General features: G+C 40.7%; 1 protein-coding gene across 1 annotated transcript; it reads left to right on the forward strand.

Moving 5' to 3' along the window:
- The first annotated feature begins 11,154 nt into the window (after positions 1-11,154).
- On the forward strand, positions 11,155-15,837 carry LOC123492047. The gene is made up of 2 exons (XM_045223840.1): positions 11,155-14,599; positions 15,473-15,837. The coding sequence occupies exons 1-2, from the start codon at positions 11,261-11,263 to the stop codon at positions 15,500-15,502; spliced, it is 3,369 nt and encodes a 1,122-aa protein (XP_045079775.1). The 5' UTR covers positions 11,155-11,260; the 3' UTR covers positions 15,503-15,837.
- The last annotated feature ends 463 nt before the right edge of the window (positions 15,838-16,300 follow it).

Raw genomic sequence — 16,300 nt, forward strand, 5'->3', positions numbered from 1 at the left:
TCTTCATGTTGTTGCTGGACATATCTTTTTTAAAATGTGTGTAGGTCACCTAAATCATCAGAAAAATTGCCCCCCCTGAGAATTTTTTCAGGAGCCGCCACTGTGTGGGAAGCATTGGAGTCAACATGGGCCAGCATTCCTGTGGAACGCTTTCGACACCTTGTAGAGTCAATGCCCCGACGAATTGAGGCTGTTCTGAGAGCAACTCAATATTAGGAATGTTTTGTTAATGTTTTGTACACACAGTGTATTTGAGTCAACTTTAGCATGGGGACATTGTTTCGCATGTACAACACTGTATGTACAGCACATCCACATGTCTAACAGTGCAAACCTGCTAGCTAGTATAAGCTAGCTAAATGTATTATCTAGCTAGCTATTGTAAACAAAATCGCCACCACATGTAAACATCACAGATGAACAGACGATTTCATGAGTTACTTACATTAATAGATCCCTCACGACTGACTGCCTACCCCCTACTGAATAAAAATTAACTGTCACTGTTCACTGGCTAATCTCGGAAACCCGACCCTAGGCAACAAGTACATTGCCAGAAGCAACCTGTCAACAGGGTTGCCAGGTCAAGTTTTCTTCTTGCGCAATGACGACTCAAAACCTGAACAAAAGTCCTGAAAACTATCCCAATTTGTTTTTTTCACAGGAAGAGAGGAGTTGCCATATTTATACAATCAAACTTTTCCCATAACGTTACCGAGCCAATTAAGAAGGAATATCATAGTAACTTGTAACGACCTTAGAAGCAAAATTCGGGTTTCCTCAAAATAATAATAATTGCAAGCTATGACATGACCGAATAAAGGAATTTGATTATGTGGCAAGAGAAAAGATCATTCGCCCTTATTAAACTAACCAGATCATTTGCACAAGGGAGTATGGTATATGGTGGTATATTGGCCATATAGCAGGGGTGCCTTATTACTATTATAAACTGGTTACCAACGTAATTACAACAGTAAAAAGTCATGTTTCGTCATACCTTTCAGCAAATCAGCATTCACAGCTCGAACCAGGTTTATAATTGTAAATAAATCCCCTATGCGCATGTGCATAACTATAGATACATCCAACAGGAGAGTTTGAATTATGAAAGTTGGACAGAGGATCTCGAAATCTCTGAGCAAGAAAAACTTGGATGAACATGTTAGGCTATTTTCCGGCAATTGTGCTGTTATTATGTGCCAAGTGTTAAGACTACAAGAAACACTTGGATGAACATTGAAAAAACTAATGTTAGGCTATTTTCTGGCAATTGTGCTGTTATTATGTGCCAAATGTTAAGACTACAAATGGCCCATTTTCGAGATTGATTTATCATTTCAATAGGCATAGGCTACACACTAAAATCTGTGTTTATGATTGTAATTACATTTTGCCATGGTTTGCTTAGCTAAAGGCAGGTAGTCTATAGCCCTTGATAGGCCTACATCTAATTTCAGATAGTCTACAGTAGCCTAGACAAGATGTATGCAAGATGTAAACTGAACGATTTATCAGCTTGCTTAGCTCAGACTCATTTATTCAACATGAATTGCGAGGCGATTAAGAGGTTAGAAGTGCTTGTGTTTCCCAATAGCCTGCTGGAATAGGCTACTGAGGATGGGGTCATAATTTCAATCACTGAATTAAATATTAATAATATGTATATGAACTGAATATGCTTGTCAACAACAGCCAGTGTTTCTTTTTTAGAATTTGTTTTACCTGTAGCCTAATCTGACAACTGTTACTGTCAATCTAATGCGTTCTAACGACTGATCGGCAATTGCGATAGAGCTTTGATCATTTCCAATTTAATTAACTAAACTTAATTAATGTCCATTGTAGCTCCTCCAGTGACAGGCATGAGGCAAGAGATCTTGATTTGAATACAGGGCTTTAATGCTGGTTAACCCGTGAGAACTGGTTTAAAGAAAGAAAAAATACATTAACAAAATAATGCCATAGGCATGTCTCACACATCTGGCGTTATAATCAAGCTCATACAGCTAGACACTTTATGTATATTTTACACCAAAAAATGACGCACGTAAACACAAACACCCTCATAGCAAAATAAATAGTCAACAAACCTCATTGCTGCTTATCACACAGAGGTGCTAAACATTCTTATAAATGTCCTTTATCTTCTTCTGTATACTTTCTTTGTAAGTATGCACTTAAACACGATAACAGTGGAAAACTAATTCGCTTTTTGCGGTAAAGTTTCTTCGGTGCGTCGCTAAAGGCGCTCGGGTGACAACACTCGGGCGGAACCAATAATTAGTTCCGTCTTGCTGTAAACGTACAATTCAGAAGAAATTAAATAATAAAAAGTGCAAATACATGAAATAAACTAAAGTGCTAACACATGAAATAAACTGGCGACAGAGGCAGTTACAGATTTGATACACATGAAGACCTATATTTAATCAGGAGTTGACAAACAATAGCCTGACTAGGATCATTTGACTTTTCCCCACGTTATATTTGTTCCCAATTAGGCTAAATGTAGTCCTATTACATTTACATTTTACATTTTAGTCATTTAGCAGACGCTCTTATCCAGAGCGACTTACAGTTAGTGAGTATTTTTTTTTTCCTTTTTTTTTCTCTTCATACTGGCCCCCCGAGGGAAACGAACCCACATCCCTGCCGGCCAAACCCTCCCCTACCTTGGATGACGCTGGACCAATTGTGCGCCGCCCATGGGTCTCCCGGTCGTGGCCGACTGCGACAGAGCCTGGACACGAACCAGGATCTCTAGTAATAATAATAATATGCCATTTAGCAGACGCTTTTATCCAAAGCGACTTACAGTCATGCGTGCATACATTTTTGTGTATGGGTGGTCCCGGGGATCGAACCCACTACCTTGGCGTTACAAGTGCCGTGCTCTACCAGCTGAGCTACAGAGGACCACCTAGTGGCACAGCTAGCACTGCGATGCAGTGCTTTACACCACTGTTTTCCTATTCATTTGCATAGGCTAACCATTGCTATTAATGATATTTACTATCTTCTGTTTTTATGAATAAACAGGCATCGTGGTAAAATAAAATAATAATTGTTTCGATGTCCCCCCCCACACACATTAATGTTACTTACCTTACAGATCACAAAGTCAGCTATTTTCCATTCATATGCAAATACATTTTATTCATACACTGACTTGTCTGGCTGGCATGTTTTCATTTTAAGCTGGCCTTCCCTTATCTACACTGAAATAATATTATTTCAGTAGTCCTCTATAATGATTTTAAAAATCATAGGTCATTAGTACACCCTTGTGGTTGAATATATGTCTATGGTAGGTCCTAGGATACAATGAATAATGTTGAACTAACAAATACCATCAAGGGATACGTTACAATTTACAATAATGAACACCTTGCGAAACAACTGTGAAAACCCACCTGGCAATATTTAAGATTTAAATATATAAACATTGATATTTTTTTTGGTACGTATGACAATTTAATTTCACAGATTTTTTGTACACTCATATGGTAATCATAGACTGCAATACTGAATTCTGGTGTGTGGAATAGAGAAGAGGTGGGTGCTGTGTGGGTGGGAGGTTCTGCCTGTCACTTGTTCTCAACAGGTAGTCAGTCTCGGAAGGGGGACTCGAAGAGGGAGACTGACCAAACGTGTTTGCTTATTTGGCGAACACCAAACGTGTTTGCTTATTTTTTTCTTTAAGCAATGGCTTTTTTCTGGCCACTCTTCCGGAAAGCCCAGCTCTGTGGAGTGTACGGCTTAAAGTGGTCCTATGGACAGATACTCCAATCTCCACTGTGGAGCTCTGCAGCTCCTTCAGGGTTATCTTTGGTCTCTTTGTTGCCTCTCTGATTAATGCCCTCCTTGCCTGGTCCGTGAGTTTTGGTGGGCGGCCCTCTCTTGGCAGGTTTGTTGTGGTGCCATATTCTTTCAATTTTTTAATAATGGATTTAATGGTGCTTCGTGGGATGTTCAACGTTTTGGATATTTTTTTATAACCCAACCCTGATGTGTACTTCTCCACAACTTTGTCCCTGACCTGTCTGGAGAGCTCCTTGGTCTTCATGGTGCCGCTTGCTTGGTGGTGCCCCTTGCTTAGTGGTGTTGCAGACTCTGGGGCCTTTCAGAACAGGTGTATATATACTGAGATCATGTGACAGATCATGTGACACTTAGATTGCACACAGGTGGACTTTATTTAACTAATTATGTGACTTCTGAAGGTAATTGGTTGCACCAGATCTTATTTACGGGCTTCATAGCAAAGGGGGTGAATACATATGCACCCACCAGTTTTCCGTAATTAATTTATTTGAATTTTTTGAAACAAGTAATTTTTTTTCATTTCACTTCACCAATTTGGACTATTTCGTGTATGTCCATTACATGAAATCCCAAAAAAATCAATTTAAATTACAGGTTGTAATGCAATAAAATAGGAAAAATGCCAAGGGGGATGAATACTTTTGCAAGGCACTTTATTTGTGAGTGTAACATATACACATGGCATATGCTTGGGTACCACCTTGACATCTCTGATATGCTTGCCTCAATAAATTAATGCTAGAACATTGGTAGCCAGGATTAGCTATTTGTATCTAGTCTCTTAATAATTGCATAACGGTGCAAGTTAGAGACGTTATCTTTTGTTTGCATGTGAGCATGTCTTTTTTTGTCAGTCCTGTCAATGTTGAGTGATCACACATGCCTTAGCATGCATAGAAGGTTACTTTGCCTGCTTGCAAATGTGTGCTAAAAGTGGGGATGTTTCATAGTATTTATGATTATCTTAACTCCCCACCACCAATGAAACAATTTTTTTTTTACAGAAAAGCATGGAACCACCACAGCAATATAGGCTTACGCTCAGATTTTTTTTTGCTATCTACAACCTAAAAGGATTATTCTGCTGTCTCCAGGTAGAACCCCTTCTGTGCCTAGGTAGAACCCTTTTGGGCTCCATTCCACAGTGGGTTCTACATGGAACCAAAAATGGTTCTCCTTTGGTGACAGCCAAAGAACCCTGTTGGAACCCCTTTTTCGAAGGGTGTACTCAACAAGTTCAACCTGTTAAGTTTACACCATTTCATTCTGTACACAAACATCTTCAAGATAACCCGCAACATAGCACCACCACCTTTGAAGGTTTTCGTCAACCTCTGCTCAGACTTAAATAGCATTGTTCCAAGAACCTCCACCAGGGGTGACTGTAGCATCCTCAAACAGACACAAGAGGGCACGCCACACTCATTTTAGATCCCAAGGGGTCTTTATTTTCATATGCTCACACTCACATCACTATCTCCTTTGCCATCTTCCATTTATGGCATTGCAACATTGACACAGAGGGACAAATCGCACTCACACACACACACTACTGTATCATCTTATTTACATTTCTCACATTTTAGGCATCCAGCTGAGGCCTTGGATGGATCATGTTGCAGTGAGATGGGCACAGGGGTATGTACAGTCCTTTTCAGTGTGGTGGCAAATTAGTTGAACAGGAGAAGAGGATGTGGTTGTTTGTGGAGGGAGAGCAGTGGGGGTGGTTGGTAGAACAGCTGCCGTGACGCTGATTGGTTGCTCTGGCTCATCACTTCTTGACTAAAAGAAAGATAGATTTAGAAATGAGTTCGATGTTGCATAGGCTACTCCTGTATCTACACTATATTAGGATACCGTTATGATTTCATTGGTCTTGTCAGGGCATTATTTTAGGTCTTAGATCAAAGTTGTACCTCGTTTCCCTTCTTCAGTGAAAAGTAGTTATGCATCAATTCAGTTCGAGTGTGAACGTGTAGGCCTAGTGACAGTGGAAAATTAAACCCATAGCTCCAGCACACAATGGCATGTAGGGGTAGTGTATTAAAATGTAAAATATGTATATATCCTATAGTACAATGGCATGTAGGGGTAGTGTATTAAAATGTAAAATATGTATATATCCTATAGTACAATGGCATGTAGGGGTAGTGTATTAAAATGTAAAATATGTAATTATATATACTATAGCACCACGTGTGTATATTTTAATTTACAATTTAATTCATTCATGAAATAAATAAAATCATACTAGCACATCAAATTACGGTATTATTGTACACTAGCCTACTTCCCTATCGAAAACACAGTAAATAATATTGCCTACGTGCTTTCGACAATACGTTATCAACTCGTTATCAACAAAAAGTAATTATTTTCAAATAAACCAAATTTGCCTTATCAACACACTAGGCCTAAATATTTCCTAACGACATCACAACTTAATTATACCCTACTTACTCCTCAATCGGATCAAGGACATCTTGGTCATTATTTTCATCGTCTCTAAGGAAACTATCTGGGACAGACGCTCTCGAAAATCCATCTGCCTCTTGTGAAATAACAAACAAATGAATGTCTGTGTCGCCACCAAGCTCTCAAATACTGTGCCCGTCTCTCACTCTATGAACGGTCACTGCTATCCGGATTCCTTGGGACGCCCCTACCCTGAACCCTAAACTTAACCTTTACCTTAACCATTTTACATTTATACTTGATTGAGGTAGGGACATCCCAAGGATAGTGAATAGCACGGACCCTCTGGGAAAGCCTTTGAACTCCTCTATTTAACTGAAAGCCATTGACAACTCTTATTGGTTGTCTGATGTAGGCTACTGGGAACTGTTAACACAGTCTGTGATTGGCTAAAAACATTTTGATCTGTATACAGTGAGATAAGATAACATTCCATCCCACGAGGTGTTGAGGGAAAAACAGATTACCTATAGATTGGACATAATATTTTCTAGGCCATTAGCGATAACAGGAAATATACAAGCCGTAGGCTACGGTCAAGGTGGCTACATCGGAATGTCGGCTTGCGGGGGAAAAACATTAAGTTTCTAACATTTATAGGTGAGATTTAATTAATACAAATATAAACTATAAACCTTATGACTTTCATTAACATGCAGGCGTCGCGCAGACGTTAGTAAGGCGTTGGTATGATGACATGTTAGTTACACGTTCAATGGTAGGCGACAGCCACACAGTGGTACTGTTGCCTAGGTTTATTAACACGCAGGTGTCACGTCAGTCAGACATTCAATGGTAGGCGACAGCCACACGGTGGTACTGTTTTGTAGGCTAAATGTAGGTCTTTATCAACCCCCATATGTGTGTGTGTTGAGAGAGCACTACAGCTATTGGCTGAGTCACGTGAGCGAGACTTGTAGGTTGGCTATTTAGATTGTCATTATGGAGACACCTATTTCCAACCCATTTTCCATAAAACATATTAATACACTAGAACTGATGCACATCAAGAAATAATGGAGACAAAGCACTGGAAAATGACTTTGGGTGCAGTAGAGTGCGTTACATAAATTCGCTCGGAGGTGGTTTAAGCTGCATTCTAATGTTGACTGCTTAAAGAAAATGGTATCAAGCGAAGTGCTTTATGCATGCTCAGTTCTTGGGTGTCTGTGGCTGCCCGAGTGGACATTTGAAATGGAAGTTATGGAACTCCCTCGTGTGGTTCTTTTTATGGGGAAAAGTCCTCAATGAAACTAACATTAGGCTAAATGTGGAGAATAATACATTTTCCTTTGTTGGCCATCAAGTAGCCTATTACCGTTTTTTGGGATTGCTAACAAGCATTGGTCAATACTGCGTATTCATGTGCAAAACTATAAATACAATTATCAAAACAACATGCAACTTGGCAATGCACATCCTACATGTCTCAAAAGCAAATATTTCTACCAAATGAAAGCTAACAGTCTCTCACGACATGCACACATTGTCATTCATGACCTACAAAAGTCTAAAAACCACTTGAAAATGTGTCAATTTTGTCTTTAATATCATATTTTTCTTAGATGAACCAACAGTCATTTTTACAAAAGAAGTGGCAAACCTGTACTGTATAGAATGTCCTGCAAGATATGTAAAGAAATAAAGCAGAAAGGCTGCAATATGCTTCAATACAATTTACTGTATATTTGCAAATTACTGTATTTTGCAGAGTCATTCCAAAATACACAAAAATAAATAATTATAGTACTGTTAAACAAACAAAAAGTGTATACACACTATGAATATGCATAGCATATTGTCCAAATGAAACAGATCTATAACAATGCTAGTCAACCCTGTCTGCTGCATTGGGCCACAAGTTCTCATCCACATCACACCGTATGGCCTCTCGCACAATCCACCTGGGAAAGAATCTCTTTGCATGCCTGATCCATCCCTGGCAATCTTCTGCAAAGATATCCAGGCATCCTGCATTCATTGCATCCAAGAGTGACATTTGATCATGTGGATGGTGGTCATAAACTTTCCACCTCCATGAGGAAAATAATTATTATATGGGGTTGAGGAAGGGAGAGTAAGGGGGGAGGAAAAGTGACACCATCCCGGGATGGGCTGCAAACCACTCTGTGACTGCATGGGAGTGGTGAAATGCCACATTGTCCCCTACAATAACCCAGGTTTCCATATTTCTTCTGACTTGCCCTCTTTCTTCACCTGGCAAAAGCCTTCCATAGAGGTCATCCATGAATGAAATGAGGCGCTCTGTGTTGTATGGGCCAATTAGTGGTTTATGTAACAGCAATCCTTCAGAGGATATTGCCACACACATTGTGATGTTGTCACCCCTCTGGCCCGCAACATTCACGGTTGCCCTTTTCCCAATCACATTCCTTCCACGTCGGCGTGTTTTGGCCATGTTAAAATCAGCCTCATCCACAAAGACGAACATGTGGGGTGTTGGCCTGGCTTCAAGCTCCATGACACTCTAAAATATTGTAAATCCACAGGGCAACATAACAGTTATTCTATAACAGTAGTTTACATTACAGTATACTGTAACTGAAATCACTGCTGAGTGTGCAGTGCTCTGGTGGGTTTTGTTTACAGTAAAAACAGTACTGTATTACAGGATATAGACATCTTACCTGGACATTGATCGTGTCAAGGAACTCCGGTACCAATGAGTTCCTCTCAAAGGGAACAGTGTACACCGGCTTCATGCTGATATGATACTTTGTCAAGACTCTAGCAATGGTTGTCGTGCTTACACTTTCAACATTTTGAAATGTATTATTGTCTGCCAACACTCTCTTGAATTTCTCTGAGTTTTATGTCATTGTTGCTAATGACCATGTCAACAATTACTGCTTCCTGCTGAGCAGAGAAAATCCTACCTCTCCCCCCTCCATTTGGTAACCGTTGGGTCCTAAAACAGAAATAAAATGACACACAAGTGGTTCCGAGAGCTTTTGCTCGATTTACTACTCTACAGTAATATTCAGTACAGATAGATGCCCATGCAGAATGCATATCTTACCTGTTAGTTTGCTGGAAGGTTCTTATAATAGATGACACAGTTGAGCGTTGCAAATTTGGCTGCATTCTGAGACCAGCATCTCTCATTGATAGACCATGATTGACAACATGATCAATGATTGTAGCCCTAATCTCATCTGACACTTCCCCTCAGTCGTCTTCCACCACGGATACGTAATCCTCTGCCTCTCCCCGCAACTCTTCCACCTCTGTAGACCACTACACGATCTCTGGCTGGGTCCATGTTTATGTAAAATATATTCCAAAGATGTCCCCCTTTGTAGAGATGGTAATTACATAAAAATGGAAAACACCTGGGTAGGTCTTCAGTTACGTAATGTAGAATGAAAATCAGCTGTGAATAATTAAGAGTTATTATTATTATTTAATTTTTATTTTAGAATTTCTATTTTGCTTCTACTGTAGCAATGTAAAAAATTGCAGTCTAATTCAATTTTCAGTAGCTTTTGAACTTGAGTTTAACAGTTTTGATACGGGTATCTTGACATTTGCAAAATGGTCTGTAGATACATAGAGTTTTGTTGGTAAATGTGTTTTTGTGAGACAATTATTTATGTAATTTGAAATATGTTGTCATTGAATGCATTGTGTGTCAAAGCAATGACAAATGATCCACAGGTTGCCACATAGTGTTGTTGTGATTACTGTATTTAGAGTTTTGCACATGTATCCGCAATATTGAACAATGCTTGTTAGCAATCGAAAAAAACTGTAATGTATATGCCATTGTAGTCTACCATTTGATACAATACATATGTTGAAATGACGATATCACGGGAGTCATTGCAAATCAATTTGTGCCACTTGTGTAGCCTACCTGGAGCTGACAAATCAATTTAATAAATAGCCTATAACTTCAGTTTATTGTTGTTGTAGCCTTGTGTTATTATGCAATTATTAATGGATGTAACTGCCTCTGTCGCCAGTTTATTTCATGTGTTAGCACTTTAGTTTATTTCATGTATTTGCACTTTTTATTATTTAATTTCTTCTGAATTGTACGTTTACAGCAAGACGGAACTAATTATTGGTTCCGCCCGAGTGTTGTCACCCGAGCGCCTTTAGCGACGCACCGAAGAAACTTTACCGCAAAAAGCGAATTAGTTTTCCACTGTTATCGTGTTTAAGTGCATACTTACAAAGAAAGTATACAGAAGAAGATAAAGGACATTTATAAGAATGTTTAGCACCTCTGTGTGATAAGCAGCAATGAGGTTTGTTGACTATTTATTTTGCTATGAGGGTGTTTGTGTTTACGTGCGTCATTTTTGGTGTAAAATATACATAAAGTGTCTAGCTGTATGAGCTTGATTATAACGCCAGATGTGTGAGACATGCCTATGGCATTATTTTGTTAATGTATTTTTTCTTTCTTTAAACCAGTTCTCACGGGTTAACCAGCATTAAAGCCCTGTATTCAAATCAAGATCTCTTGCCTCATGCCTGTCACTGGAGGAGCTACAGTGAGAACTCATCTGCTCTGCATGAGTAGACGAGGAAGACAATACCAAAGAGCCGTGATCCATGGACAAGAAGGGACATCTCTACATCCACAGAAGAATCCAGGCGCCTTACCATGAATCCAGCTGATGCAAAGAAGCTTAAACTATTTCCCACAAGAGACTGACACATTTTTGCCTTCATATTCATACGGTATAGTTGTGTGTATGTTTAAGTGTTAACTATATGTTTAAGTGTTAACTAAGCTACAACCAAGAGACTGAATTTTGCATTTCATAGAACAACGTGATATTGATTTGTGTGAAGTAGATGTGAATATGTTCTAAAAATTATATTAGTGGTAAAAATAGTATAAATGTGAATAGCTAATGGGAGCTGAATCACTTAGCTACAGGCCAAATTAGATTTAACCCAAATTTAAGTACACCAAGTAACAATGTCAGAGCCTAGTCTTACCTCTGGGAGAAAGCAGGTTAATGTAGGTGAAAGTATAGAGCAGCAGTGCATAGACATGCAACCACAGGCTACTAAAGGCACAAGAGCTAATGACCACACTTCCTCACAAGAACCACGAAGAAGCCAAAGAGACCGAAAGTTAACAGAAAAGGGCCAAGAACTGTACAATGAGCAAATAAGAAGATTTGCTCACCGTTTCACTGTGAGCTATGAGGAGTGGAAGGCTATTGCTAAAGACGCCAAGCAAGCTTTGAGTGGACAATGCTCAAACAACCTGCTACATGAACACATAAGCGAAATAAGTGCTGCCTCAGAGAATCTGAACATTGCTTATGATGAGTTAAGGAGCATAGACAACCCTGACCAAGACACGCGTCGCAGAATTGACAACTGTGATGCAGTAACCAGGAAGATCATCCAAACTGCAAAAGATCGTTTGGAGACAGCAGATAACGGTGGAGGAGATGAACAACGAGGCAACAGGGCGACATCGTCTATATTCAAGTCTGTAGCCTCAGACAAGATAAGTATCAAATCCCAATGCACTAAGTCCTCTCACGCTCAAAGCAGCTCCAGACATTCAAGTTGGACTTCTGTTAGCAGACAAGATGCCGCTGCTGAAGTTGCTGCCAATGAAGCTACTCTAGAAGTACTACTAGAACAAGAGTGTTGCATTGAGGAATTGGAAAGGCTTGAAGCTGAAGCTGCAGAGAGACAAAAGGTGCTAGATGCAAAGCGGAGACAACTGGAGCGACTAGAGACAGTTAAAAAGTTAAAGGCTGCTAAGGCACGTCAGCGAGTGTATGATCAGAGTGAGTGCTCAGATAAAGAAATAAGCAGTCTACTCCATCAAAGTGTCTGTATGAAGGAAAAGGAAGAAGTTAAACATGAAAATAATCTGTTGCAGCACCATTCTTCACCACAAGACCGGGCACATTCAAAGCAGGATGACAGCACAGCAGCTCTTGTTAGAGCACTTGCAGAGTCCATCAGTGCAGGTCGTCTTCCTATACCTGAACCAACAATATTCAATGGCGACCCACTCAGATTCAATGACTGGAAGGTTTCATTTCAGACACTCATTGATCGGAAAAACATTCCAGCCGAAGAAAAGATATATCACTTGCGAAAGTATGTGGGTGGACCTGCTAAAAAGGCTATAGAGAGCTACTTCCTGCTTGGTTCAGAGTCAGCCTATCACGCAGCATGGAGGATTCTCGAGGAAAGATATGGAAATCCATTCCTCATAGCCAAAGCATTCAGAGATAAGCTGGAGGCATGGCCCAAGATAAGCTCCAAAGGCAGTATCGAACTTCAAGAGTTTGCTGATTTTCTTCGGAGCTGTGAGGCTGCTATGACTCAGATCAGAGGCCTCGAAGTACTTAATGACTGCAATGAGAACCAGAAGTTACTTGCAAAGCTTCCAGACTGGCTGACCTCGAGATGGAACAGAAAGGTCATAGAAGTGGAGGAAGAAAGTCACACATTCCCAAGCTTCCAGCAGTTTGTAAAGTTTCTCACACGTGAAGCTAAGATTGCAAATAACCCAATAACATCTCTCCATGCTCTGAAACCTGCTGAAGGTGAGCAGATCAAGGTTTTAAAGAACAGAGCTCTCGGAGCAAAGGTACTAGCAACTAACTCAGATGAAAAAGCTTCCTCCACAAGCTGTGTTTTTTGTGAGAAGTCAAGTCACAGTCTACACAAGTGTTGGAAATTTATGAATAAAACCATCTCTGAGCGAGTCAAGTTTGTTCAAGGGATGAAGTTGTGCTTTGGCTGTCTGAAGCCTGGCCATCGCTCAAAGGAGTGTGAAAATAGAAGGATCTGTGATACTTGTGAGAAAGGACATCCAACCTGCCTACACGATAATCGCAGCAAAGAAAGAGGAATGTCAACAAGGACTGGTGGAGAAAGGGAGAGTGACAAGTCAAGAGAAGGAACGACAGATCGTTCACAAGAGAGGGTGACAAAACCACCACGCGAGGTAACATCTAACAGAGTTATCCAGAATGTTAAAGGCACCCATACATCCTCAGTCATTCCTGTGTGGTTGTCCACTACAAGTAAGCCAAATCATGAAGTTCTTGTGTACGCTCTTCTCGATACACAGAGTGACACGACCTTCATCCTTGAAGAGACAGCAAAGGTTCTTCACACTAAAAATGAACCAGTCCAGTTAAAGCTCTCCACAATGTCTTCAAGAAATACAGTGGTGCCTAGCAGAAGGCTGACTGATCTACAAATAAGAGGATTCTACTCCAATAAGATAATCTACCTGCCAGTAACTTACTCAAGAGAATTCATCCCTGCAAACAGAGATCATATTCCCACACCAGAGACTGCCAAGGCATGGTCTCATCTTGAGCACATCGCAGATGAAATTGCTCCTCTGCAGAGCTGTGACATCGGCCTACTAATTGGCTACAACTGTCCTCAAGCTCTTGTACCAAGACAAGTGGTTGCTGGAGAAGAAAATGAGCCCTTTGCTCAGAGAACAGACTTGGGTTGGAGTGTAGTCGGCTATGGCAACCCATGTCTTGACTTTGGAGATGCCTTTGGAATAAGCCATCAAGTCATTGTGAAGCAAGTGACATCAGTTCTTCCAAATCTCCCAAACGAAGTGCACTATGTCTGTAGAACACAGATCAAAGAAGTAGTCCTTCCAACAGACGTCATCAAGGTGTTGGAATCTGATTTTGTAGAAAGAGCTTCAGAAGACAAGCCAGCTGACCACGCCTCAAGGGGTGTCACAGCAGAACAACTCACAGCTTCTAACTGGTTCACAGGTCCAGACCTTCTTTGGCAAAAAGAGCTACCAACTGGAGTTGTCATGGTGGGAGAGATCGAGAGCAGTGACCCAGAGGTCAAGAAAGCTCAGGTTCATGACACTCAGGCAGAAGAAGCAAAAACAATTTTAGATCGTCTACACAAGTTCTCAGACTGGGCAAGAATGGTGAAGGCTGTTGCCAGACTCAAGCGCCGTGCTAAGGAAATCAAAGGTCTCAAACCAAAGTCCTGTGAGGCCTCGAACTTGGAGGAAAGGAAAGAGGCGGAGCTGACCATAATCAAGATGGTCCAGGAAGCAACTCTCTCTCAAGAAATTCAACGCCTTAGACATCATAAGGAGACAAAGGTCAAAGACAAAGCCAACCAGTTGCACAAACTATGTCCGTTCCTGGATGATCAAGGTGTAATCAGAGTAGGAGGCCGCTTAGCTAATGCTGCCCTACATCCACATGTGAGGCATCCAGCAGTACTTCCTAGAGACAGTCATGTTTCTGCATTGCTCGTCAAGCACTATCATGAGAGAGTGTACCATCAAGGTCGAGGAATGACTATAAATCAACTCCGATCCAATGGCATATGGATCCTGGGTTGCAGCAAGCTTGTTTCATCCCATATTCACAAGTGCACAAGTTGCAGAAGGTTCGAAGATGCACAGAGCAACAAAGGATGGCAGACCTTCCAGAAGAGCGGATGGAAACAACTGCTCCATTCACTTACTGTGGAATGGACTGCTTCGGACCATTTCACATTAAGGAAGGAAGAAAGGAGCTAAAGCATTATGGGCTGTTGCTCACCTGCATGTGTTCAAGAGGAGTTCACATTGAAGCACTTGATGACTTGACCTCAGATGCCTTTATCAATGCTCTGCGTTCATTCATCGCCATTCGTGGATCAGTAAGGCAGATAAGGTGTGATCAAGGGACAAACTTTGTCGGAGCAAGGCGTGAGTTCATTGAAGCACTGAAAGAGATGGATCAAGAAGAGCTCAAAGATTTGGGCTGCGAGTTCATCATGAACACCCCTGCCTCAAGTCATATGGGTGGAGTCTGGGAAAGACAAATCCGCACTATCAGAAGTGTCCTGGCGTCCATTCTAGAACAGTCGTCCAGACAACTTGACTCCTCTTCCCTACGAACATTTCTATATGAGGTTATGGCGGTTGTGAATAGCAGACCTCTAACCACTGATCATCTGAACGATTCTACCAGTCCAGAGCCCTTGACACCAAACCACATCTTGACCATGAAATCCACAATCATTCTCCCTCCTCCTGGAAAGTTTGTCAAGGAGGATCTCTACCTCCGCAAAAGATGGCGCAGAGTTCAACTCTTAACCAACAACTTTTTGGGTACGATGGAAAAAGGAGTATCTCCTTTAATCTCCAACACAGACAGAAGTGGACCAAAGATCGCAGAAATGCAAAGGTCGGTGACATTGTTCTGTTACAAGATGCTGCCACACCACGAAACCAATGGAAGCTAGCAAGAGTCATCGAGGTGTATCCTGGAAGTGATGAAAGAGTGAGGAGACTCAAGTTACTCATCAGTGACCTCCCTGGATGGAAGAGGAAAGCGTACAGCCAAACCTGTTTACCTGGAGAGACCCATTCAGAAAACAGTTACATTGCTAGAAGCAGACTGATGGTTCTATCATACACTCACACACAGTTTATTAGTTGTTTATTAGGACAGAGTTTAATTTAATTTATTCATGCAGTAGGTTTGTCTCCAAGTTTAAGAAATCACTTGTGATTTGGTGGGAGTGTAACTGCCTCTGTCGCCAGTTTATTTCATGTGTTAGCACTTTAGTTTATTTCATGTATTTGCACTTTTTATTATTTAATTTCTTCTGAATTGTACGTTTACAGCAAGACGGAACTAATTATTGGTTCCGCCCGAGTGTTGTCACCCGAGCGCCTTTAGCGACGCACCGAAGAAACTTTACCGCAAAAAGCGAATTAGTTTTCCACTGTTATCGTGTTTAAGTGCATACTTACAAAGAAAGTATACAGAAGAAGATAAAGGACATTTATAAGAATGTTTAGCACCTCTGTGTGATAAGCAGCAATGAGGTTTGTTGACTATTTATTTTGCTATGAGGGTGTTTGTGTTTACGTGCGTCATTTTTTGGTGTAAAATATACATAAAGTGTCTAGCTGTATGAGCTTGATTATAACGCCAGATGTGTGAGACATGCCTATGGCATTATTTTGTTAATGTATTTTTTCTTT

This window comes from Coregonus clupeaformis, chromosome 12 (genome assembly GCF_020615455.1).
Source record: "Coregonus clupeaformis isolate EN_2021a chromosome 12, ASM2061545v1, whole genome shotgun sequence".
Classification (NCBI taxonomy): Eukaryota; Metazoa; Chordata; class Actinopteri; order Salmoniformes; family Salmonidae; genus Coregonus; species Coregonus clupeaformis.